Source organism: Maniola hyperantus, chromosome 5, assembly GCF_902806685.2.
Source record: "Maniola hyperantus chromosome 5, iAphHyp1.2, whole genome shotgun sequence".
NCBI lineage: Eukaryota > Metazoa > Arthropoda > Insecta > Lepidoptera > Nymphalidae > Maniola > Maniola hyperantus.
The window spans coordinates 2,897,305-2,925,006 of record NC_048540.1 but is presented as its reverse complement, the minus strand read 5'-3'; the positions used below and the strand labels follow the sequence as shown (position 1 = coordinate 2,925,006).

At 37.4% G+C, this 27,702-nt stretch overlaps 1 protein-coding gene across 1 annotated transcript; it reads left to right on the top strand.

Annotated features, from left to right (window-relative positions):
* Positions 1 to 26,773, top strand: Cds (CDP-diacylglycerol synthase). The gene is made up of 11 exons (XM_034968709.2): positions 1 to 36; positions 70 to 263; positions 347 to 471; positions 1,217 to 1,313; positions 1,807 to 1,983; positions 5,607 to 5,799; positions 13,249 to 13,415; positions 13,920 to 14,072; positions 16,642 to 16,770; positions 18,044 to 18,178; positions 20,386 to 26,773. Exons 2-11 carry the CDS (start codon positions 186 to 188, stop codon positions 20,476 to 20,478), a joined length of 1,347 nt encoding a protein of 448 aa, XP_034824600.1. The 5' UTR covers positions 1 to 36; positions 70 to 185; the 3' UTR covers positions 20,479 to 26,773.
* Positions 26,774 to 27,702: the final 929 nt, after the last annotated feature.

Here is a 27,702-nt window from a genome sequence, read left to right as displayed (position 1 = left end):
GATTTTTCGTTTGACAGATCCAATCCAAGAGATCACCTCCCTATATACACTGTAGTCTGTGGAGATCACTTCAAAAGGAAAACATTCTAACATCAAATTCAGTTTTTTCTTCAATTTTGAAATTAAAAATTTAATTAGTGCCGTGTTTACCTGTGTTAAAAGTGTAGATTACAGGGTCTAAGAATATGAGTGAAATACGACACCGGCGTGGTGACGGTGATGGACATGAAAAAGCTGAGAACACCGCAGGCGAATCCGATCACGTAAAAAAATTATAACTATTTCAGACTCAATAAAAACCAGTTTCTTTAATTTATGTATTATTAATGGTTTGGTGGTTTAATAGGTGGATTCTGAAGAAGAAAAGGTTTTAGAAGAAAAATACGTAGATGAGCTAGCCAAGTCGCTACCTCAGGGTACCGATAAGACGCCTGAGATTCTGGATTCAGCGCTTTCTGGCCTGTCTTCCCGGTAATTGTATTATACATGCATATTAGTCATTGTAATACAGTTAGTTGTAAGGCAGTTTTTTACCCAAAGTACGTTTTAATTAGGTAGGTAATATCAAAACTTTATATTAAGTATCTTGTAAAAAAATTTGTTTCTTACAAGTCCAATTAAAAATAGTAGATTCAAGTCAATCTCATCTTCTGAACCTTTGTAAGTACCTTTTTATTGAGGAGGTAAAAATAGGAATTAATAGCCTAGATCAAGCCTAGATCATTTGTTACAAAGTCTCTTTTACTTGCCTGCAAAATTTCTATTAAAAGCGGTCCAGCTGTGTCAAAAATTAACCAAAAAAGAACATGTATATATTTTCTTTTAGGTAAGTAGGTTGTAGGTATCTTGACTACATAAGGGTTGTTGCTATGAGCATAATAATAAATAAAATGCAAATATTCCAATACTGTAAGTGAATGCTACACACTCGATCCGGATCGGCGATATTTGGATCGAACCATAGGCTTAATAAACGGATAGACCTACTTTTTTACCATGTGTTACCTATACTCAATATTGCTATTGAGTGTAGGTAATTCCTGCTCTACGAGCCATTTGCTGCGAGAGATTAGGTGTACATCTGTGAGTGGTAGGTAATGCACAGTAAAAAGTAAGTATGACAGGACTAGCTGTTTATAGACTATAGTTCAATCCAAATATTGTCTATCCGTTTCGAGTGTGTAGCATTTGCCATAGACTTGATTTTTTTATATAGATGGAGAAATTGGGTGATCCGAGGAATCTTCACCTGGCTGATGATTGGAGGGTTCTGCTTGCTCATTTACGGTGGACCCTTAGCTTTGATGATAACTGTAAGTGTAATTTCTTGTATGATGGCGCTGAACCCTTCATTTCCAGTTTTTAGGGTTCCATACCTTAAAAGGAAAAACAGAACCCTTATAGGATCACTTTGTTGTCTGTCTGTCTGTCTGTCAAGAAACCTATAGGGTTCTTCCTGTTGACCTAGAATCATGAGATTTGGCCGGAATTTAGGTCTTATAGCAGACATGAGGGGAAAATCTGAAAACCGTGAAAAAAAAAAATTAAAAACAAATATTGCTATTTTCAACTTTCAAAGTAAAATTACTATACCAAGAGGGGTATCATATGAAAGGGCTTTACTTGTACTTTCTAAAACAGATTTTTATTTATTTTTAGGCATAATAGTTTTTGTTTTATCATGCAAAATGTTGATAAAATACAATTGTAGTACGGAACCCTCAGTGCGCGAGTCTGACTCACACTTGGCCTTTTTTACTATAGAATATATAGAAAATGTTGTTAATATATTTATTACTTTGACAGGTGCTCTGCGTACAAGTGAAATGCTTTGAAGAGATCATCAACATTGGCTATGCGGTGTACCGGGTCCATGGGCTGCCGTGGTTCCGGTCACTGTCCTGGTACTTCTTGCTGACTTCCAACTATTTCTTCTATGGAGAGAACCTGATTGATTACTTTGGAGTGGTGATTAATCGAACTGTGAGTATTGTCTTTTTATATCTATATGTTAATATTATAAACTAGCTGATGCCCGCGAATTCGTCCGCGTGTAATTAAGTTTTTAAAAATCGCGTGGAAACTGAAAAAAACTTTTTTTTGTTTTGCAAAATTAATTTTTCTTTTAATGTAAACTAGCTGACTAGATTTAGGTTTTTAAAAATCCCGTGGGAACACTGATTTTCCATAATAAAAAGTAGCCTATGTCACTGTCCTGGTCTTTGACTATATCCATGCAAAAAATCACGTCGATCCATTGCTCCGTTGCAACGTGATTGAAAGACAAACCAACAAACTAACAAACAAACACACTTTCGCATTTATAATAGGGGTAGTGATTTACAGTTAGGGTTATCTATTTGTATTTATCGAAATAAAGTCTGCACTCAAATTGTTTCAAACGTATTTCTGAGAAAGAGAAAAGTAACAAAAAGAAAAAAACTTTTTAAGCTCAAAAATTTTTGGGTGGTTTTGATAGAGTCAATTTTCATGTTTTCATTTTATTATGTAAGTCGTCTAATCTCATTTTTAACCGACTTCCAAAAATAAACTTCCGAGCATAATAACAAAAACTAGAAATCAAAGCGTGAAGCTCGCCCGACTTCAACATAAGTACATATTATACGTGTAGAAACAAAAGTTATTTTTTACTTTGTAGTGGTTTTGGAAGTCGGTTTTTAAATATTTTTTTATCGTTTTCTATGAAAAATATTCCTGACAACCCTACTGCTATCGATCTTTCTGACATATTGAATTTTTGGTCGTGAAACTTCCGTGGCGTCAGAGCCATTGCATAATACTCGGATTTAAGTAAACCACTTACAAACACAAAAAATACCGATCAAGTGAGAGTCGGACTCGCTAACGAAGGGTTCCGTACTATCGTAAAAGAAATGACGCTTTTTCATGTAACCACAAATTCACGGTTTTCGGATTTTTCCGTTTACTTAGGCTATAAGACATTACCTACTACCCGATAAATTTCATGATTTTAGGTCAACAGGAGAGTACCTCTTTAGTTTTTGATTCACTCGATAGGTCTTGACAGACAGACAGCCGTACAGACAACAAAGTGATCCTATGAGGTTTCCTGTTTTCTCTGAAGATAGGGAACCCTAAAAATTAACAAAATGTTTTTACGAAAATATAAGTTTACGTAAACACGTAATCGTGTTACAGTAGGCGAATACATTAAGGTTATCGGATATAGCGAGAATCCCTCTAATTGGTTTAACCTCGATTCTTGCATGGAACCAAATCTGACTAGACAAAATTTTATAAATACCTAACATGTCTGGGCTTCAGTCAGGTGTCGCTGTTTTACATAAAACTAGCTTTTTCTGGCTGACTGACTTCGTCCGCGTATTATCATATAATTGATAGCCTATAGCACTCAGGGAAATGAAAATTTTCAGAATTGGAATGATCCAATTCTGAATGATCCAATTCTGAAAGGAGAATGCCAGATCCTGACCCACCAATTTATACACACAATATAAATTAATGATAACTATCCTATTATTAAATAACCACTTAAAAATTAAAAATTGTGATTTTTAACTTGCGGATGTTAGTTGTAGGTAAATTGCATATAACCTAGAATCATTATGTGACTTAATCTTAGATTTAATGAAAAACCGCAAGTTCTAGAGGTGTTAAATCCTATGTTTAGTTGTCAGTGATGAAACAGCAACAAAATGCTGCATTTAGCAAAGTGTAAACGACTTTTATATAATGAAATGGGTTACGGTTCTATTGAAATTCTGTCATTGTCCTTTACAGTTCCGGAGATAGCCCTACTACAAACCTACAAACCAAACCTTACCTGTTCATGTTATTATGATGCCCGCGATTAGGTCTGTCGTCCTTCGTACTAGCACTAGTCGTTATTTACTACGAGATCAAGTGTGATAGACTACTGTAGCTCTCTTTATACTGTGCCTAATTCCCCAATTACGGCTAATGTATTAATCCATCCCTTTCCATGGAAAACCCCCCATGGGAAATCATTGTTTATTAATACACTTTATAGCCCTATTAACATTGTGGCTCAATACAAGTTAATGCAAAAATTCTTATACTTATTGAAATACTAGCTGAGGCCCGCTACTTCGTCCGCGTGGAATTAGGTTTTTTAAAAATTCCGTGGGAACTCTTTGATTTTCCGGGATAAAAAGTAGCCTATGTACTCTTCAGGTCTTTATCTGTACCTATGCAAAAAATCACTTCAATCTGTTGCGACGTGATTGAAGGACAAACCAACAAAGCAATTAACCAACAAACCAACAAAAAACACACTTTCGCATTTATAATAAGGGTACTGATTTACGAAATTACGAAATTATTCATTATGATATTCGTGCCTTTGTAAATTGTTACTTATTTGCGTATTCACTTACTAATTCATAGTTGCAGAAGAAGTAAAAAAACTCATGTATTGCAATAAAATTGCAAACAAAACGCTAGGAATTCCTAATTACAAACAATTTTGAAATGTTCACTTGTCGAACGAGTTTTGTTGCATACCTACTGTATATAAATAAACTTAAAAACTACTTAGTACTAACAACTAAAGTAGTACTTGATTTAATTTTATTACAGTACCTAGCTTTAGTTTTAAGCAGACAAAAAATAGCTCTTACCATTACTACTGCTACCTACATCTATAAAAAAACCGGCCAAGTGCGAGTCAGGCTCGCGCAATGAGGGTTCCGTACTACAATCGTAATTTTTCGACATTTTGCACGATAATTCAAAAACCGTGATGCATAAAAATAAATAAAAATCTGTTTTAGAATGTACAGGTGAAGACCTTTCATATGATACCCCACTTGATATAGTCACATCACTTCGAAAGTTGAAAATACTAATTATTAGTTCATGACCACAATTTAATTTTTTTCGTGTGATCTAATCCTAAATTCACGGTTTTTAGATTTTTCTCCAAATGTCAGCTATAAAATCTACCTACCTGCCAAATTTCATGATTCTAGGTCAACGGGAAGTACCCTGTAGGTTTCTTGACAGACAGACAGACAGACAACAAAGTGATCCTATAAGGGTTCCGTTTTTCCTTTTGAGGTACAGAACCCTAATAATGATTTCATGCACCATGATATATTTTATTTACGAATTTATTTTAATCCAAAACAAGATATATAGTGCGCGACAGGTCGAGATGGCAATCGGGGATGTCCTGTACACCCGCATGTCACACGCGCTCGCCCGCCCGGGTTTGCGCGAGGGGTGTGAGGTGCGGGGCGTTCCCACCCCGATTGCTATCTTGATCTGTCGCGTACTATATATATCTTGCATCTAAATCAAATTATCTTTAGCCTTCCCTTCTTTCTTCTTCACACAAATATCCATTTACAATAAAAGAAAAAAAAATTGCAAAACAAAAAAAGGCTTAAAATGTATAGGAGTATGGAACTCTCACGCAGCGAGCGTCATGGTAGGCACGGTGTGTTCTTTGGTGACTTTAAAGCCATCTAATATTGATTAAGATCATCACTTGGTTAAACTAAATACGCCGACTTCCCAAGAAGGCCAAGTATTCCCTTAAAACCCAAAATAAATATACTAAGCATTGTATCCTTTTGCAGGACTACCTCAAGTTTCTGGTCACCTACCATCGGTTCATCTCGTTCAGTCTGTACTGCGTTGGATTCGTGTGGTTCGTGCTTTCTCTGGTGAAGCGTTATTATATGCGCCAGTTCAGCCTCTTCGCCTGGACTCATGTGGCTCTACTGATCGTCGTCACCCAGAGCTACCTCATTATACAGAACATCTTTGAAGGTTAGTCCATTAAGTAAGTCTTAGGAGTTGTACACCTTACAATGCACAGTGTCTGAGATGTGCCGAGTTCGATTCCCGGCAAGGTCAATTTGGGAATTTATAATTTCTATATTGTCTCTGGTCTGGTCTGGTGGGAGGCTAGAGCCGTGGCTAGTTACCAGTAGTTACTGGCAAAGCCACACTGCCAAGTGATTAGAATTCCGGTACGATGCCGTGTAGAAACCGATACTGCCATACCCCTTTCAAGTTAGCCCGCTTCCATCTTAGACTGCATCATCACCTACCATCAGGTGAGATTGCAGTCAAGGGCGAACTTGTAATGGAATAAAAAAAACAATTGCAAAGTTCTTTGCAATTGTTGACCTATGACCTATAAATACCAATAGATAAGGCTGTCTGCCACATTATCGCCGCGTGGACATTGTCAGGGCCGGCCGGACGGGAAGCCAGTCAACCGTCTGCGTCGCTAACTAGGTCGGATAGGTGTAGGAAGCACGGAGGAGGGGACGCGTTCACTCATACGAAGATAGATGCGCCTCTATTTATATCTCCAAGAGTCGAGTAAATCAGAGAATTACGGCTCTTTCACACCTGTAAAAATCCGGCCTAAATCTCAATCGATTTGTACTGATTTCTAAAATTTAGAGTATTCGTATCTTGGTCTTACCAATGTATAGTCCTTGCATTTCACGAAGGCGAATGGCTTATGCTTGTGTGTAAGTCGTATCGGTATAAGTAAGGTACACTCGATGTGTCCGTTTGCGAGCACTTGCTCGCGACTGATTGGTCCGACATGCACGCACACCTACTCAATGCCCAATGTATACGACGTAAAAACAAGTAAAATTCACTCGCCTTCGTGAATTGCAAGAACTGTAATAAGAATAGGACAGATAAACTTAATTTAATTTAGAATTGTCAAACCTTGTGACTTTAGCTGCCACTCGCGAGCCTATTGTTTGTAGCGTGCACTAAGAGACTTCAAAATTCATGTTCCGTCCCTTTTTAGCAATATTAAAAAGAAAGACAACCGCTACCGATAACTATTCACCCGCTAATTAACGTTTAGCTGTTTATCAGTAACTTACTAAGCAAACAAGGTCAATCTGTCACAAATTTTCAACGAACGCATAAGCACGTTGCAGTTACATAATAATAATAAATAATAAATAAATAATAAATAGCCATTTATTTTCAAAATACATAATTACAATTGTTATCTAAGTAGGTACATTATTAGATTATTTGTTATCTGTCTAGTTTGTAAGATCTATATAAATTTCTTATGTCATTGCTTCAATTAAATTATTATACAAAGTTGGTAAATTATTTATTGAAAATTAAATTAAGTTATTTCATTGTTATTATTATTACTTTCCATTAATAGTTATCAAAAAAATTTAAAAGATATAACATATTATTTAAAACAAAGGATGCACCTATTATTTAGTTTGGTTGTATTAGTTTATATTTTGGGTACCCATCTTTGGGTGTAGGCCTCCTCCATATTGCTCCACTGTGATCTCTCCGTGGCGAGTCTCGTCCATGTCGGTCCTGCTACATCCTCGATGTCGTCCCTCCAGCGAGCGCGCGGTCGCCCACGCGGCCGGGTGTGGTCGCGCGGCCACCAGTGTAGTACCATCTCACTCCACCGACCGTCTCTTGCCCGAGCCACATGGCCCGCCCATCTCCATTTAAGTTTACATGCGAGCTCCGCAGCGTCAGTAACCTGTGTTCTTTTTCGAATATCTAGGTTTCTCTGGCGGTCACTTAGTTTTTTCACATTCTTCAAATCTTCTTCTTTCAATTTCTTATACAATATTGTCTACAGAACCAGCTCTACATCACAAGTACCTTTTTTAAGAAGAAGGCTAAACAACGTTGGACGTGGCTCTCCCCAGATGGAAAAATCCGAAATGAGATAGACTATATCTTGACAAAAAATCTAAAAGCAATATGCAGTTACATACTAAACAAAATTACTAAGCCAGCATTTACATGTTCGTCGCGCCGCTCGCCGCTAATGTGCGCTACTGTGCGGTTGCAAGGTACAATTGAAGAAGATGAATGTAGCTCACGTCCCGATCGCTACTCAGGCGTGCTCTTTTGGGAAATATGTAAATACACTTTAAGAATAAGGCTCATGTGATTGTGTGTAGGCAATAGGCACGTATGAACGAGTTAGGCGTCCATTATATGATAAGAACAGCGTCATCAATTTCTTGAGAATGACTGATGAAGCAGAAAAATATGTAGATAGCAACCTTTAGTCCATGATTGTAGTCACAATGACATATTGCAAATTACTTTAACTGGTATAAGTCCCGCAAATTGCTAATGCGCGTGACCGCCATTTTAATGACGTCAGCACTAGATTGAAGTTTCGAGCTGATGGTATATTTTTATTTGGGCTGCCGTTAAATTGACGTCATTTCGATGTTAATGAGACATGGTTCCAGTGCAATAGCAATATGCGGGACTTATAGACTGATAAATATTTGACAAAAAATTAAAAAATTACGCCTGTTTCAATCAGTCCAAAATTATCAATTTCATAGTGATGAAGGTCGTGGATTAAACTGACGTCAAACTGCAAAATGCACAATTTGTACTCTGCTACAATTTTCTCACGCTGATTACTGGTCACTAACCCCTGATAGCGACTCATGAAGTTATGACACTGATAAAATATTATTATGATAATGCTTTGGGTTGACATTTAATTGATAATTTAGTTCAAGGATATTAAATAGCAGGAAGACAACATTTTATATATTACTTCGTAAAAACAGGGCCATTGAACAAGCAAAATGGCACCGACTCATTGGTCCTAAAATGTTTATTTAGCACCAATGCAACTCAGTGACGTCTGGATTTCAAACGGGTCGTTCATTTAGTATCTAAGTAGTGGCGCTGATTTATTTGGTTCCAGAACCGTGAAAAATTTTGTTTGCTTGGGCATATCTTGTCATTTATATAATGGTGGATGGAAGACAACTATGTTTTCATTGGAGCGATCGCTTCTTTTCAAGCAGTTTAGGCTTCGATCGAGATGCACCGCCGGGTGTTGAACTTGAAAGAGTCGTTAAGAAGATCTAATTCGACAGAGCGTGCTAAACTGGCAAAGTGCTTAGTGCTATGCTAGCCCTCCTGGTTAATATACTGCGAACGTTATGGGCAAAGTAGAAATTGTACTGCATTAGAAGTAAAAACATTCTGAATTCGTTAAGAATTTATCAACTCTTTCTTGCACGCTATTTTGGACTCTCGTTGCGATTGAGTTTATTATCAATTAGTTGTTACTAACGATTTCGTGCGCGTTTAGGTTTCTAGGTTTTTATAAATCCTAAAACTTTTCCAGAATAATACCTAAGTGCCTATCTCGTTCTCCAGGTTCTCCGTGTGGCATACATACATCATAGCTCACCAGATATCGCTACTTCGTCCGCGTAAAATTAAAATTTAAACCCATGCAAAAAATCACCTCGACCCGTTGCTCCGTTGTGACGTGATTAAATGACAAACCAAAAGACGAATACTCTTTCGCATTTATATAATATGGGTAGTGATTTATCTAAACAAATCTAAACTTTTACGTTCATGATATTATTTCATACGTTGCGCTCTCAGTAAACAATGGGCTATTATTAGGCGCCATACGACTTTATCCTCCTGTTCGCTGTTCGACCGACACCGTATTGTTGTTTCGCAGCGCTTCCCTAGAGTCAGTTTGACGTCACATTTCTATGCGTTATATAGACATATAAAATATCATTAATGACAGTATTATGGATACATTTATTTTTCAAACGTCAATTATGAGGAACTATTATAGATGATGCATGATTATGTATTAAGGTTTTCTAAAAATTCAATGGGAACTGTTTGATTTTTCAGCATAAAAGGTAGCATAATATGTGTTAACTGAGGTAAAAGGTATGTCCATTCCAATCAGCCAAATCCAAAAATCCACTATTTTACTTTTATTAATATTAGGATAGGTCGTTTGTGTTGAAAGTTGAAAATACATAACCACCCGATAAAAGACGCCCTAAGCACGTCCTTAACGATCCCGTTGCCCCCCGACCTCTAAAATTATTTCTTAAACCCCCCCCCCCCCCCCCCCCCTCGAGCCTGTTCGCGTTTAATATGCGATCACCAGACATCGATTTTATACGTTTACCCTTTGTACCTGCTTTACCCGATGAATAGAATAAAGCGCCCCATTCATGTCAATATTTCAAAAGCCATCACGAAGTCTATGCCAGGCTTTCATCGGATCTTCATAACCTATTTATTTATATTACGAGCTAGCTGTTTCTCGCGAACAGATGTGTTTTGTATTTGAAAGTAGTTTGTTCCATGAAATATTTATATGAATAGATTTATTGCTATAGAGAATGCTTGGTTTAATAGTTGCGAACTAAAATATGGAAATTCCGCAAAATTGTATACATCCAGTACAATAATTATTTTAACCTAGAAGACGATTTGTAATAACTCGAGAACTACTTATAGACGTGATTTCAAAAGCGAGATGGGTCTAAATTCTTCAGCAAGGTATCATCTCCCTTTTTAGGGTTCCGTACCTCAAAAGGAAAAACTTCCGTTTTCCGTTTCCCTTATAGGATCACTTTGTTGTCTGTCTGTCTGTGTGTCTGTCTGTCTGTCTGTCAAGAAACCTACAGGGTACTTCCCGTTGACCTAGAATCATGAAATTTGGTAGGTAGGTGGGTCTTATAGCTGGTATTAGGGGAAAAATCTGAAAACCGTGAATTAGTGGTTACATCACACAAAAAAAATTGTGGTCATAAACTAATAATTAGTATTTTCAATTAGCAAAGTAGGATAACTATATCAAGTGGGGTATCATATGAAAGGGCTTCACCTGTGCATTCTAAAACAGATTTTTATTTATTTTTATGCATCATAGTTTTTGAATTATAGTACAAAATGTCGAAAAAATAAGACCCTCATTGCGCGAGCCTGACGCGCACTTAGCCGGTTTTTGAAGGACAGAACCACCATGCTCGTGTGCCACGCCTCTGCGGGGTGATTCGCTAACTCAGTGTCTCCTCAGCCCCCAATCCTCGCGACCGTGAGGTACTTAAATACGTATGATGATCCTCACATTAAAAGCAATAACGATTTTAGGTTTGTAAATTGTGTATAAGAACTTAAACGTTTGCTTAGTGATTTCATATAAACGTTTGCTTAGTGTTTTTAGGTAGTCATTCTATTTATGCATTTTACTTTCAAAGATATCCGAATTGTAAGAGACAGGAATGACACATTATGTGTCACACATCTCAAGAGGGTATTCCAGATTGAGACGCAATATTTCGGTTCAGTAAAAAGTAATCAATCATTGATGTTGATAACATATTGAATTATGATAACGTCACATTCGCAGATGCGCGACCATGGTCCAGTCCCAAAATACCTTTACTATCTAAAAATTAAATTTAAAACTGTCAAACTGCGTCTGTCTTTTTCATATCACATTAGTAAGAACAGGATGCGAATACTCTAAAATTTGGTTGTGCTCAGAATCAGTACCATTTTTAGACTATAAACCTTTTTGATACCGTGTTCTAGTGTCGCAAGTTATCAAGGCCAAAGCAACTAGTAGTTTAAAAACTAGTTTCGCTGTAATTACTCATGAAATGACAACCATCAATTTTATGTTATTCATACGAAATGTTAGATAATTAACATACAATGTAGTTTCAAATGGAACAAACGCAATTTGAATGTTAAAATATACATACCGGCCCTGTTACTAAATTAAATCAAACATGGCTTTCAAATTATTCCGTGTATTGCTCCTGTTTTGCTTTTTTTGCAGGAATTATTTTATTTGAAAACATACTACAGTGCGACAAGGCTCTTTTGGCAATTGAATGACATTGACAGGGGGGTGCTGTTGGAGAACAAAGGCTTAGACTATTCAAACAAGAACAAAAGGGACACTTGACGGCAACGTTAGTTCCGATTTTCCCCACGCGCCAAAAGAGCCTTGGCGAATTGTAGCTAAGAGTGAGGCCACACGATGCGTTTCCGGTGCGTTGCGGCGCCGCACCGCTGTAGATTTCAGTATTGTATGCTACACGGGAAATCGTTTTACCGCTCCGGTAAAAAGTATGGCGTTGCAACGCACCAGCCCACCACTTCCCCGCCTCGTCTCTCTGGTCCCAAGTCCGTTGTGCGTGCGGTACGGCGCCACACGAGTAGATATATAGACCAGAGGGGAAGCTTCATACTAGCGGCTGGCTGTAGGTTCACTCACTCATAGCGCAGCTCACGCACACCACGACGTGTCACGGACGCTACGTTTGCCGCCGTTTGCCATCGAACTGGGCGCAAATGGAGCGTCCGTGACACGTCGTGGTGTGCGTGAGCTAGTGTGAAGCTTCCCCTCTGGTCTATAATCTTCTTCTTCGCTCTGGGCTGGTTTCCGCACTTAAACGTTTCCGTCTGTTGTGCGTTGGTCTATAATATCTACTCGTGTGACGGCGCCGCACGACGTCGTAACGCATCGTGTGGCATGGTACCGCGATTTCTATGTAGCTAAGATGACGCAGCGGCACCACTCAGGCGCCGCACCGCCATCGCAACGCATCTTGTGGCTTCACTCTTACAAGCACTTAAGACGCGGTTTAACCAAACGTCAAACTCGTTAAACCCATACAAACGCATTGTTTAACGTTATTTTAAACCTAGATTAAGTTTATGTGGTGAGACCATGTTTTTATTATTACTCAGTTTTTATCAATCTGAATTAATTAAACCATCATAATTTAGTCGATTATAATATTTCAAAATATACATTTTATAAAACTACCGAGTTTCTTGCTGATTCTTCTCGGCAGAAAAGTTATTCCGAACAAGCAGTGTAGTACGCGACAGGTCGAGATGGCAATCAGGGTGGGGACGCTTCCGCACACTCGCACAGGCCCCGAGCTCACCCGGTACGGGATAGCGCGGGTGACGTGCGGTAGTGAAGGGCGTCCCCCCGCCTCATACCCCGATTTTCATCTCGACCTGTCGCGTACTATAGATTAACTTTTGAAGTAAGCTTAGTACAAGTTTATTTATATAAAAAAGGTCAAGTACGAGTCGGACTCGTACACGAATGATCCCGTACTGTCGTACAAGAAATAACACTTTTTTTTTGTTATGTAATCGTAACAAATTCACGGTTTTCCGAATTTTTCCCTTTACTTCTGCTATGTGCTACCTACCTTCTAAATTTCATGATTCTAAGTCAACAGGAAGTACCCTATAGGTTTTGATTTCTTTGACCCGTCTTGACAGACAGACAGAACGAAGTGATCCTATAAAGGGTCCTTTTTTTCTCTAGAGGTGTTTTTATTTCATAGTTTTAAGTTTTCTCTTCCCTCAGCAATCCCCACTTTTTTTTTTACTAAAACTGTAACACATTTTCAGGTCTCATCTGGTTCATAGTGCCCGTGTCGATGATCATCTGCAATGACGTCATGGCCTACGTGTTCGGTTTCTTCTTCGGGAAGACGCCGTTGATCAAACTCAGCCCGAAGAAAACCTGGGAAGGATTCATTGGCGGCGGCGTGTCTACGGTTGTGTTTGGACTTGTGGTATGTTCATTATTTGTGCATAACGTGGTTTAAATAAATAAATAGTAGATTGTACAACAAGAGCATAAAATGGGTTTTATGACCGAGTTATAATACACTCTGCTTTTCACTTCGATTGCGAGGAAATACGCGACCGCGACCTGTGGGTGAGCTTAAGTCTCATACTTAACCTCTCCTGGTATTACATAATATGCTCTAGCCATACATCGCTTAATCGCCTACTGCGCAGGTACAAGGTCAGAGGCTTTTGAATGAAATGCCAAATCTATCAAGTTCAAGGTCGAAGACCTTTTGCGTGACACCAACTGTAGCTTACATAAAGCACCAGGAGATCACGGGAGCATAATAGGCGAGGCTTAGGTACTATATAAATTTCCATACAACACTTTCATGCACGAGAGCATAGAAAGACGTTTTAGTCGGCTTACATCCAGCATATAAAGAAGAACTTTATGAGTATGAGAAGTGAAAAAATAAATAAACCATTTAGTACTTTTTTTTCAGATCTCCTACATGATGTCCCAGTATCCATACTTGGTGTGCCCGATAGAGTATTCGGAGTCCCTCGGCCGGATGACCATGGACTGCGAGCCGTCTCTCTTGTTCCGTCTGCAAGATTACACGCCTCCCCAGTTCGTGCAACCCCTCATGAAAATGGTAAGACAACTTAATTTTCAACACTTGCCTTATCCTCCTCCAAACTCTTTGAAACTCTTACTTAGGTGACACTGTTCGTAAATGCTTTTCACCACAACTTCACGAAGGTAGGGAATTAAACCTGACGAATGCGCTAACTAAACGATATTGCAACAACCTCTTTTCTTTTACCGACAATTGTGATCTTACCTTCGCCACTAATATAATATCTATATGCAGAGTGCTGATTTCTTCAGACCAACTCATAGGGTTCTGTCCTCCATTACCTTTTTTTTGTTTGAAAATCATTAGTAATTTTATGAATTACTAGATTAAGCCCGCGACATCTTTCGCGTTGAATTAGGTTTTTAAAAATCTCATGGGAACTCTTTGATTTTCCGGAACGGCATTCCGAACCAGTGGTAAATTAAAACTACCTGACTATTCATAAGCACTTTTAAAAAGTTTACATGAATAAAAAAAACATTCTATTCTATTCTATTCGATAAAAAATAGACTTTATCTATACCCATGCAAATCACGTCAATCCATTGCACCGTTGCGACGTGATTGAAGGACAAACCAACAAACAAACACACTTTTGCATTTATAATAAGGGTACTGATTTGATAGGAGACTACTTTGCGGGAGTCATACATATTATACACAAGAAATAGAACACACACACACATACACACACCATAAATCTTCTAAAAAACACTCAACATAAATTTCACTCCGACACGGGAGCATTCTCAGAAGATGCATCCGAGGAGGATCATACGTCGGTACTAGAGGTGTCAAATACAGGTTCATGTGTGTATCACAATATTATCACGTGTTACAGACAAATATTTAATAATTAATAACGTTACATTATTTTGTTACAAAAAAAAATTGCTTGAACCGTGAGGCGCAAGCAGAAAAATGGGTGCAATCGATTTTCGACCTTATTGACATACGTCAGAAAACAGCATTTTAGCAATCTATGAATTATACTGAGCAAGAATATGACAAAAAACAACTTTCTCATAACCGTCAATAAGGTCGAGATTTGCTTGCACCGATTTCACCATGAGGCGCAAGCATATAAATGGGTGCAAGCGATTTCCGACCTTATTGACATAGGGAACAACATTTTAACAATCTATGAATGATACCTACTGAACAAGAATATGACAAAAAACAACTTTCTCATAACCGTCAATAAGGTCGAGAACTAGGGTATAGCTTGTATTTAACTCGATTGATTTAAATTTTACTCTTAATAGGTACCCAATCCATACCTTCGCGACAGGTCGAAATGGCAATCGGGGAGGGAATGCCCCGCACACCCGCACGGCCCCTGTGCTAACCCAGTGCGGGCGAGCGAGGGTGACGTGCGGGTGTGCGGGGTGTCACCCCCGCCTCATACCCCGATTGCCATCTCAACCTGTCGCGGAATACAGTACCTAGTACCTACCTATGTATGTAAAAATAAAAACAAGTAGAATGATAAAGCAATGTCAAGTAGATACCTACAATACAATAGGTAGGTAAGTTTACCTAGTTACCTATAAAAAAATCTTTTTAGTAGGTAACTACTATATTTATTATCATACATTTCTACATATTTATTATCATACGAATTATAAAATGATGATGATGATTTCTAAAAAGAACAATACCACTTCACGTACCTAACCTATTACCTATAATACTTAAATGTATGATAATACCTACACTTTGAAAAACATTTTCTCATACGATTTATAAAATGACGCAAGTATTTCCAAAAAGAACAAATCTACTTATAATAGGTATTATTAACGCGCGACACAAATCTATCACAACACAAAAATGTACCTAATCTACATTATTTTGCCTAATCTACATTACAATTATTCGCATTAAATATTTATCGACACTCAAGTTCACAAATAAATAAAACTGCATTCAAAATTTATTACGAAACAAACAAAATGATAAAAATACTAGCCGCATACTCTTATCATCACAGTCAACATGTAACAGGCCAATACGAAAATTCGATGTAATAATTATTCACCGTCGAATCGCGACGATATTTGTATTCAGCTGTACCTACCTAATATATTTTATTCTAATATCGTCGCTCGGTCGCGCCGCGCGCGGCGTATCAAAGATCGAACGAGTTATTTTTTAGGAAGGATTTTCTCAAATTTTCACTACTTATTATATATTGTATTCAATTTTGTTTTAATCTAAAAACGAATATCTTGAATACATTTATATATTTAATAAATTTATTAGGTACATTATTTTTTGACACCTCTAGTCGGTACCCATATTATAAATGTGAAAGTGTGTTTGTTTGTTGGTTTATTGGTTTGTTGGTTTGTGATTCAATCATGTCGCAACGGAGCAACGGGTCGACGTGATTTTTTGCATAGATAAAAGATAACTTTAATTGTGTAGGTAATTAAAGACCTGGAGAGTAACATAGGCTACTTTTTATCCCGGGAAATTAAAGAGTTCCCACGATTTTCAAAAACCTAAATCCACGCGTACGAAGTCTGTAAAAATCAGTTTGTAAAAATATAATAAGTAATAAGTTGTACTTTGTTCGCAGTTTGGTCGTGAGAAGTTCAATATGTACCCCTTCATGATCCACTCGCTTGCTCTCAGCATCTTCAGCTCCGTCATCGGACCGTTCGGAGGATTCTTTGCTTCTGGCTTCAAACGAGCGTTTAAGATCAAGGTAACTTCTGTGTATCTGTAGTGATAACCGCTGCCCATTTACATTAAAGGTCCAAAGGTTGCACTTACGCTGCGCTGCATGACGGGACGCGACGCGGCAGCGCCTAAGTAGGCCACTCGGAGTCAATACCGCGTCGTAGGTGGGGCATTGACCCGAGCTTTTGCGGGTTTCAAAATTACTAAATCACTAAAACTACAAAATGAGGCAAATGGTTATTGATATTGAATTAAATAAAAAATGGTTATTGTTTGTAATTAAATGCATAAGATATGCGGAACAGTCCCTTCGTTATACTTATTTTTTGTTGGGATCGTAATCGACATTGAAAATTCATCACAATTCATTTTTTCATGCTTTTAACTTTTTCCGCGCTAAATGTACACTAATATAAAAACGTAAAAACAACATTAAAAGCTGTTAACTTGCTAATAACGTCAGGTGAAGAAATTTTTTGAACAATTGCCAATTGAAACAAAGGATTTTCTAGTTTACAATTAAAATATGTATAGTGCAATAAAGTTTTGGCGATTGCGAAGCCGAATTAAAATTCTTCTGTAGTTTTAACTGAGTAAATTGCTGTATATTTTATGATAGAAATAACTTTTTTAAATCCATTCCATCCATTTGACTGTGGACAACATTATATAAAAAAAATTACCACCCTGAAAACCTCGGAAATGACATAAATTCACATAGATATTCAAAAAAGAAGTGTCAGCTATCTTTGATTTGAAAATAGACAATTTTCGTAATAAGTACCTCAAAACATCGAAAATGAATTGACTTTTTGAAAATATGTCAGCCATTTTGAATTCGAATATCGACGTCAGTTTCGTACCTGATCAGCACCCGGATCGCGGGTACAGTACGCGGCAGAAAGTAATGTACATCGACCTTTAGAATGTCGTTTCGGCTTTGTAGAGCGTTTATCTCTGTCACTCATACCCATGTGACGTTTTGTCGGTCTCAACGACAGAGACAATGCTCTACAAAACCGGAACCTCTTTCTAAAGGTCGATGAACATTACTTACTGTACTAGCTCTTGGTGTGTTTCCGGAGCGCCTTCTTGACTGCCTACATGTTCTTAGATACTTCTTATTCTTGTTCCGTTTTGTCATTTTTCTCCCCTTTATGAGACAGCGAAAAGAGGGGGTTCCATGTTAATAGTTTTGTTATTTCTCCCCTTTATGAGAAGGGTCTTTTTCCCCTTTATGAGACAGCGAAAAGGGGGGTTCCATGATAGTAGCTTGATGATTGTTTCTGTATCTCCAGGACTTTGGAGACGTGATCCCAGGACACGGTGGCATCATGGACCGCTTCGACTGCCAGTTCCTCATGGCCACGTTCGTCAACGTGTACATCACCAGCTTCATCCGCACCGCGACGCCGCAGAAGCTGCTGCAACAGGTCTGCACTTTGTGATATATTCTGTCACACACTTTCGCATTTATAATGTTGATGCCAACTTCATGAACAACTGTGTCGTATACGTGTCGCTAAAAACAGTGATCTTCGTTCACGAAAGAATAAACTTTTCGTGGTCCCACATCATCGCACTGTTGCTAGAGCTATAATAATAATAATGTTCTTTTTTTCAGGCAAAATGTACCCATATTATCACAGAAGTCGATAAAATTTATAAATAAAATAAAAATAATTAAAATCTAAATATATAAAAGGAAAAGGTGACTGACTGACTGACTGACTGACTGACTGACTGACTGACTGACTGACTGACTGACTGACTGACTGACTGACTGACTGACTGACTGACTGAATGATCTATCAACGCACAGCTCAAACTACTGGACGGATTGGGCTGAAATTTGGCATGCAGATAGCTATTATGACGTAGGCGTCCGCTAAGAAAGGATTTTGGAAAATTCAACCCCTAAGGGGGTGAAATAGGGGTTTGAAATTTGTGTAGTCCACGCGGACGAAGTCGCGAGCATAAGCTAGTCTACAATAAAAAATAATAACAAAAATAAGTACAATAATGTATAGTAATTGTATAGTATTTCTATCATTATTTTCGATTCGCACTGCGATGCTGCATCAACCAATACCGGTAGATGGCGACATCCAAGTGCTCACACATCGTCCGGAGAATCTCATTATTAGAGTGGCGTATTCGCTCCCAAAAGGAAGCTATTCTGGAGCGAAAAATCGCAAAGAAGTCGGGCATTCTTGCCGATGCGAACATGATCGACGCACTACAAAATCGTGGTAGTTTCATCAGGATGCGGTAGGCATCATTGTACTGCACCCTGATGGCACCATACGAGCGTCTTGTGTAGTTAAACCATAGTTGGCAAGTGTAAAGGTTTTGACAGAACGCTCTGAAAAGAGTGTTCTTAACTTGTTCATTGCAGCGGAAAAATCTACGCGCGATCGTGTTGCATCTTACGGCAAGCGCCCTCCTCTCGCGCTCGATGTCCTTATCGTCACTGAGATTCTTCGTCAAGATGTGGCCAAGATACTTGAACGTCGCCACCCTCTGCATTTCCACACCATTCATATACACTGGAGGGACACTGTCCGGACCCTTTCCATATCTAAATACCAGCTATGCTATATAGCTAAGGCACCTATACCGCGTTCATTGGCATCGTTCAACGCGCTCTTGGACAATAATGCTCAATAGGATCCATGCAATGACGGCATGGTGTATAACTTTGATTCGGGAGTTACTGAAGTACACGGAGAGCATTGCATGAACGGGTCGTTCAATGTTCTCAGTGTACATTCAAAATCCTTGAATGTTTTATCGTTTTGTATTTTGTGTATTTTTGTGTTTGTATTTAAATTTATCATTGATAGTGTAAGTGACACTGCCGTTCCAATTAGATTTAAAATAAATAATAATCCTAATCTTCTAAATATATAAAAGGAAAAGGTGACTGACTGACTGACTGACTGATCTATCAACGAACAATGCATACTACTCGACGGATCGGGCTGAAATTTGGCATGCAGATAGCTTTTATGCCGTAGGCGTCCGCTCAGAAAGGATTTTTGAAAATTCAACCCCTAAGGGGGTGAAATAGGGGTTTGATATTTGTGTAGTCCACGCGAACGAAGTCGCGAGCATAAGCTAGTAATATTATAAATGTGAAAGTGTGGAATGTGGATGTTTGGATGTTTGTTACTCAATCATGCAAAAACAGCTGAATTACCCTGGATTAACACATAGGCTACTTTTTATCCCGGAAAATCAAAGAGTTCCCGAGGGATTTTGAAAATGTAAATCCACGCGGACGAAGTCGCGGGCATCAGTTAGTCTCTACATAGTATAAAATAAAGTCTGTATGTATGTATGTATGTATGTATGAACGCGTAGATCTTTTAAACTACTCAACGGATTTTAATGCGGTTTTCACCAATAGATAGAGTGATTCAAGAGGAAGGTTTATAGCTATAGTTTAATTCTCAAAAAATTAAGTGTAATTGTATTGTGAATTAGGTCGGAAAAAAAATCTCTCATTTGAGAGTTTCCGAGGCAATGACACCTCAATGACACCACATTAGTATATATGTTGCACCCATGCGAAGCCGGGGCGGGTCGCTAGTAAATAATAATAATGGGTAGTTAGATGTTTTTGTTATCCTTACAGGTGTACAATCTGAAGCCGGAACAACAATTGCAGCTCTTCTATGCTCTGAAAGAATCGCTGGAAAACAGGAACATACTAAACATGGTACCATAGAGAAATACATACACAAATGCAGGTACATACTCGTGTGTTTTGTTTAGTAATAAGTTGACGTTGACGAAAATTGTAAGTGTAGTTTCACACTTGACGAGACACCGTCGCGATTCTATGAATAAAAAAAAATAGCAAAATGTGTAATTAGAACAATAAAATAAATAGCAAAAAAGTAGCAGTCTGGTTGAAATTTTTACTATTTTGTTATTATTTTTATAACGTAAGCTTGTTACAATATTATTGCATTAACTCTCTTTTAAATTAACATCTAAAGGTAATTTTATCGAGTTTCTTATACACACAAATTACAACATTTTACCAGTTTTTTTTTTGTAAATTACGAGAAAATAATAAATACAGAAATTCCTGTTTCAGTTGTAAGGGGATATTTGATTGTGAAAAATAACTGAGCATATTGTGCCGTTCATAGAGTTAAATTTTTTTGTGATTCCATTTGTATGTTGTCTATGGAAAAGATAGTATTGGCATTATATGATTTTTTTCCGTTTCAACTGGTCGCTAAATTAATCACCTAGTGTTAATTTTCATTTTCATTAAACTAAACCCACCGATAGCATAAAATCGCAGCAGTTTTTCTGTTGAGTGTGCAGCGACACGAGTTTTTTTTTTAGAACAGCGTATAATTATTTTATTATTCTAGTCTTATTTTATTGTGACTCATTTCTTTATTCTACTATGTATCAAAAAAAATCCTTAGACTTAATTTCAGAAAAAAAATATGATAAAAGAAAACATCTTATCATAGAAAAAAAAGTGACCCATCCCTAATTTAGAAATTTTGAGTTATAGTACAAATTTAATCAAAATATCGTCACTTTTTTTCTATATAACTACTGCTAATTTGATATATTTTGAATTAGATCATGTCATTTAGAAAATGTGTGTGTTAGCAAAACTATAAAGATTAAAATAAAAATATTTATTAAAATATAATACTTTAATAATAAAATATGCCAATAATTTTTAATAGTCGATTTTTTCAAATACAACAATGCCTATGTTTAAATATATTTGTGTTTATATATTGTATTCTTAATATATAATAAATCTCGCCGTTACCGAAAGAATATAATTTAGGACAAAAGTTACTGGCATAATTATCATGTCTTTTATATTATTTTATTGCTTAAAATAATAACTACAGCCTTAAATATAAAACTCATCAATTATAGGGCGATTCTACCATTTCTAAACTCATTGATTTTAAATGCGCTAGGATGCTTTCACGTTGGTTTGAGTTCGAGAAAATACAGTCCGGAGTAGGTCTGACCATCAATTTTAGTCAAAGGCAAAGATGTTATAAAACTCCAGATGAGCAAAATTCATACATACGTATTTTAAAAAGTGAGGCGTTTTTCTTGTTATATCATATCAGTAATCATCAGTACTATCACCTGTCTTTGTTTTTGCTAGCGTTCTGGTTACATCCTGTATAGCGTCAATTTGGATACCCATATAAGACATCTAAAAATCTTCGGATGTGTCTCTGGCCATCCGTCATTGTTGGGATTAGACTAGTGCAGGAGCAGCCTAATGCTTTTTGCCCTCTAAAAGTCTAAAGGAAGAGCGTAGTGATGCGCGGTGTTCCTATCGATAAACACTTCTAATCGAAACTTCTGGAGCTAAGTTTGTCGAAAATTATCACGTCAAGAGAATGAAGATTTGTCAATTTTATTTTTTAAATTGTAATTGGATCAAACAGGGATGCTTTGCATTTGTTTCTATATTTTAGACTGAAAAATGACTGTTAATAATCGTGTGCTAAATATTAGTCATACATCTTTTTTCATTCGTTTCGTACATTACGAATCAATACTATTTTTCTATGTATTTATTACTTATAAATCAAACTTTGAAAACACCGATTCCTTCATTTTGTATATAACATTTATGTAAACTTATATAATTATTACGATAATGACTATATAAATAGCGTATAATTCTCTCGCAAGATAGTCGCAAGTAGTTAGTAATTAATAATCATTATTTACGGGTTTCATTTTGAGTATTTAATAACCAATACCACTCATTTATTTTTTATTAAATAAACCTATATTTAAGTACTACGGAATTACCCACAAAAAATCTTAGAAATAGAAATTATTTTTCTAAAATTACTCTTATACGTATTTTTATTATTATCTTGATAGATAAATAAACTCGTTTCTACATTATCTTATCTTACGCTGTCCATACACGATGAAGTTTATCGGTCAAGTTTGCAACGGACTTGAAGCGACGTCCAGTAAACTTGACGGTGTATGGCTATCAGTTGACTGGACGCTGTTTCAAGTCCACTGCAAGCTTGACAGTAAACTTGATGTGTACTGTCAGCATTATCTTCGCTTGAGTTAAATTAGACGAAAATGTAAATTGAAAAGGGAAGTTTGGCCCATTAGAACTCGTTTTGTTGTTTTCGTTAACTCGTAGGCTTAAGGCAGGCGCGATCGTGACAATATCCAGCGTATGATGTAATGCCCGCTCTTCACTCCCGCGTACATAGCCCCCTAACGCTGCAAAAAATTCGTGTAGATGACAAATTGACTGTCGCAGACATCCACACTAAAGTTAACATGTATAGAGAGCACTTTGACTTTGCTCAGACTTAAGACTCTGTTAAAACGAGACAGCGTTATATCGCTGACTTAAATCTGTCTTGTTTTAACTGAAATTTAAGTCTGAGCAAATCCAAAGTATGCTTTATAGAACCTCAGGCTAAAATTTGCGCGTGAAAAGCGAGCACTTAACACTCTTGTGTGTACTTACGCGTTGCGTTGCGGAGCGTGCTTTCATGTTGGTTTAATAATTATGTAAAAAGGTCATTATATAGAATTCGTTAAGTTTTTGTGATTTATTTATGTGATTTTATTTTACGTTATGATGTTTTGAGTTAGTTTTGTGCTTGGTATTCGGGTTAAGTTAGCTTATAGTTTAGTTCCAATTCAGTATGCGTGCACCTAGATTTTTTTTGTTTGTGTAATAAATGCAAACTATTTTTGCTATTATTTTTTTACGCGTTCGTCTTAGACTGTGTCAGCACATTCCATCAGACGTGATTGTGGGCATGCGCAAGTATTTTTAAATACCTGCAGTGAATTAAAAAAAAACACAAATAATCAACCAAATATGTTCAGGTACCTATAAATAATGTAAAAGTATTCTGACCACCAAATAACCAGTTCATTTGATATATTATTCACTGTTATCAAATTTAACATTCGAGTTTATTTGATGTTAACATTAAATTGTGTCTCGATATATTACGTTCGGGTACAATGTACATCACTAGTAAAATGTATTTGTTTTGAAGGAACAATTTTTTTCAGAATTTTGGAATAAAATTATTTTAGCTATTTTGTTTTTTTTTGGCAGTCAGAGAATCCCGCGTGCCTCGTAAGTTTGGGTCCCAAGTCCCAGCTCGAAAATTTAGAAAAAAATATTGTTACAAGTATATATTTTTTGGGTTATCGTAAAATAAATACATTTTGCTAGTGATAAAGAAATATAATTGTCGTGTTAGTATTAAAATATTGATGTTCGTAAATGTGGGGTAGTTTTAAAAGTTAATTGTGCTGATTCTTTATAGAATATACGTTATCGCAATCAGAATAGGTATATCTAATAACCGGAAAACTTTAATTTTGTCACACAATAGTAAATATTATATTTAATTTTTAATTGTATATTGTTGTTGTTTTACAGTTTATTGTAAAGAAAACATGCAATTTTCTTGCTTTATTGTTAAAAAAATTGATATCATTAAATGCAAAATCTATAATTCGATTTTTTCGTATGAGTAAAGATATCAGTGTAGATGTAATAGGTTATAAAAATTAGCTTGTAATAAATTAAGCCGATGACACATTTGCTCGCGTCGTTGAATCAGTACCGTTACTATAAATGCGAAAGTGTGTTTGTTTGTTGGTTTATTGGTTTGTTGGTTTGTCCTTCAATTACGTAACAACGGAACAACGGATCGACGTGATTTTTTGCATGGATCTAGTTTAAGACCTGGATAGTGTCATAGGCTACTTTTTATCCCGGAATATCAAAGAATTCCCACGGGATTTTCAAAAACCTAAATCCACTTGGACAAAGTCGCAAGCAACAGCTAGTATTTTCTAGAAAAGGATCTAGCGAGAAGCGCGAAATGTAACACGTGTGTAAGCGCTTAAACTAAAACGAGTGCAAAACTCACTTAAAAATGAATGATAGTCTGAAACCATCCCAAGTTTGGTGGACAGAAGCAGGCGTTATTTTGCGGAATTCCATGATATACAAGGCCATAGCAAATTAAGCTTGTACTTCTTTGTACATTAAAAATTTGTCAAATTGGACTCTTCAGCTGCGTGAACGAGTTAGACTGGGGGCACACGATGCATTGCGGCGCCGCACCGCAAAGATTTCACCGTATCAGCGGGCACACGAGCGGTGCGGCGCCGCAACGTTGTTATGTCGCAGCGGCGCCGTAGCAGCGTTGGACAGTGTATTTTCTTGTGACGCATATATACAACTAAACGGTGCCGTTCCGACGTCGCAACGCATTCACCCCTCCCCGCCTCGTCTCGGTGGTTTCAAGTCCGGTGCGGCGCCGGAGCGCATCGTGTGACATGCCACGGATATTTCTATGCAAGACGACGCAGCGACAACGCTCCGGCGCCGCACTGCCGCGCCGCCGCAACGCATCGTGTGCCCCCGCTCTTATAATATTGTCGTGCGTTGGGCGCGGCCGAATGTGTGATCGCTGATCAACTTACGTGTGACATGCTATTTATGTCATCCTTTTCATATCTAAAAGTTCCACTACACATTGACCCAATGCGTTCGGCAAGTGCTGGCCTATACGGTTTAGAAAGCTAGAAAGAAAGAAAACTAGTTTATTCATCTTGTGCCTCAAGTATAAACAAACTAAAGTTTAGTGGTTAGTGTGTTCGACTGCGTACGACGGGACATGGGATCTATCCCCGAATCGGATTATAAAACGCATTTAAACTCCACTTCCGTCATCCGAGTTATATCCGTCATCCGTGACAATACCAGCGATTATCTACGACATATGTCTTAAGCTAGCATGCAAAAAAAGGAACGTATTTTCACGGACTCTTATCGGATGAGTGCGTAACCGCCGTAAGGGGTTTTGTCAAGTAATCTTCAGTACTAGCTTATAGTTAGGAAGTAGGCGGTGTTTCTCTCCTGTGCCTGGGAGAGCACATGATGACTCTGGAGATATACAACTGGAGACAGATAAGTGCATGGCCTTGCACTTATCTCTCTCCAGTTGTATCGAAATATTGCTGCTCTATTGGGCTATCAGAGTGAGGGAATAGATAGTGAGCACACACATTTGTAGTATCATAATATGATACACTGCAATAGCAGACTGACCACCTAATTTGGTCGGAAGGAAATTATTATATGACTAGCTGACGCCCCCGACTTCGTTCGGGTGGATTTAGGTTTATAACAATCCCGTGGGAACTCTTTGGTTTTCCGGGATAAAAAGTAGCCTATGTCACTCTCCAGGTTTTTGACTATACCGATGCAAAAAATCACGTCAATCCGTGATTCAAGGACAAACCAGCAAACAAACACACTTTCGCATTTATAATAAGGGTACTGACGTATGATCCTTTGAGGTTTATGAAAACCCGCCAAATTCGACAAGCCGGTTGCATGCGGGCATTTGCCAAATGTTGGGTTAATGTGTTGGGCCTTTTCTTTTCAGAATAAAAATATGTTAGTGTTAATATAAAATTCTATCAATTCCTCTTGTCGTCACAAAGTGTATAAAGTTTTAAGATCTGATGTCAGTAAGCTAGCGGACTTTTTCGATTCAGATATTGTAAAGTCAACTCAGAAGGAATTTCTCGATGAAGTTGATCCGCTCTAGTTAATCCGCCTCGGCTTTGCTTGGGTGAAAAAATAATGTACATCGGTCTTTAGAATGACAATTCGGCTTTGTAGAGTGTTGTCTCTGTTAACCTATGTGACGTTTTGTCGGTCTCAACGACAGAGACAGTGCTCTACAAAACAGCTACCTCTTTCTAAAGAGAGTTCTAAAAAATGTACATTATTTTCTGCCGCGTACTTTTACATCGTCTCCGGATAGGCCATTGCTCCTGCCTGAGCTGAACTCTTTGTTATTTGAATCGAAAAATGTTTGAAAATCTATCTGTATCTTAGTGCTTAGATACGTGTATATTGATTTTATTTATTAAATGTGACTTATTGTATTGAAATAAATATAATAAATAAATGATTCCTGAGTCTTCTGTATTTTTGTATTATTTATCCCAAATCTATAGGAAATTAAATTGATACTCCTCATGCGCCATTTTGATTCTATGGGTTCATGTCAAAAGTACGATTTCAATCCTTATTTTAATGGTGAACCGTACTTTTGACATGAAAGTTGACCCTTAGAGTTAATATGGCGCGTGAGGAGTCATTTTGTAAGGATTTTATTTTATTTATCCATTTACTCGCCAACTTTATATATTCTATGCCACTGACGTTTAGGTAATATTTAAAAGGCGGTCACTGAAAATCAGCGTTGGGGCATCTGGTACCTCAGATATTTGCTCTAGAGGTTTGTGTCTGAGGGGCCCGACGTCTCAACACAAGCTGAGTGGCCTACCTGTTCGAGGTGTTGCACTGCTGTACAGGACGATATTGCCTACACCATGTACCACCTATATACCTCGAATAAACATTATTCTATTCTATTCTATTCTATTCTATAGATATAGATATTTTCAAATGAGTATTTCTAATGGGTCCACTAAGCTCAGTCAGACAATTGTGTGTTCCACGTCAAAACGTTCGGGACTATAGTAGCGCTCTCTCTGTTATGTATTTATTGTTATTTTCGTCTCTGTCATATTTTGTGGGAATAAAAAAATGTGACAGGCGAAAATCTCAGTGGGCGTTACCCATTTTGAGACACTAACCAATCACAAACAAAACTATGTTTTCGAATGTTTTATGAAAACATTTTCGGACTGAATTTCGAATATTTTTTGAAAACATGTTTTTGATTAGTTGGTGACTCAAAATGGTAAACACCCACCGAGATTTTTCGTCTCTGTCATTTGTATGGGATTACGTAACAGAGAAAGAGCGCTATACTAACTTCTTTCCGTGGATAGTAACTTTGAAAGTGTCGGCCCTACCACCAGGCGTGTCTGATGGCACCATCGACCA

Excerpts from the sequence above, each read along its gene's own strand:
- Cds (XM_034968709.2), top strand. The coding sequence starts at position 186 with ATGAGTGAAATACGACACCGGCGTGGTGACGGTGATGGACATGAAAAA. Across the intron at positions 14,073-16,641 it reads TGCAACCCCTCATGAAAATG|TTTGGTCGTGAGAAGTTCAA; the intron begins GTAAGACAACTT and ends CTTTGTTCGCAG. Across the intron at positions 18,179-20,385 it reads CGCAGAAGCTGCTGCAACAG|GTGTACAATCTGAAGCCGGA; the intron begins GTCTGCACTTTG and ends TTATCCTTACAG.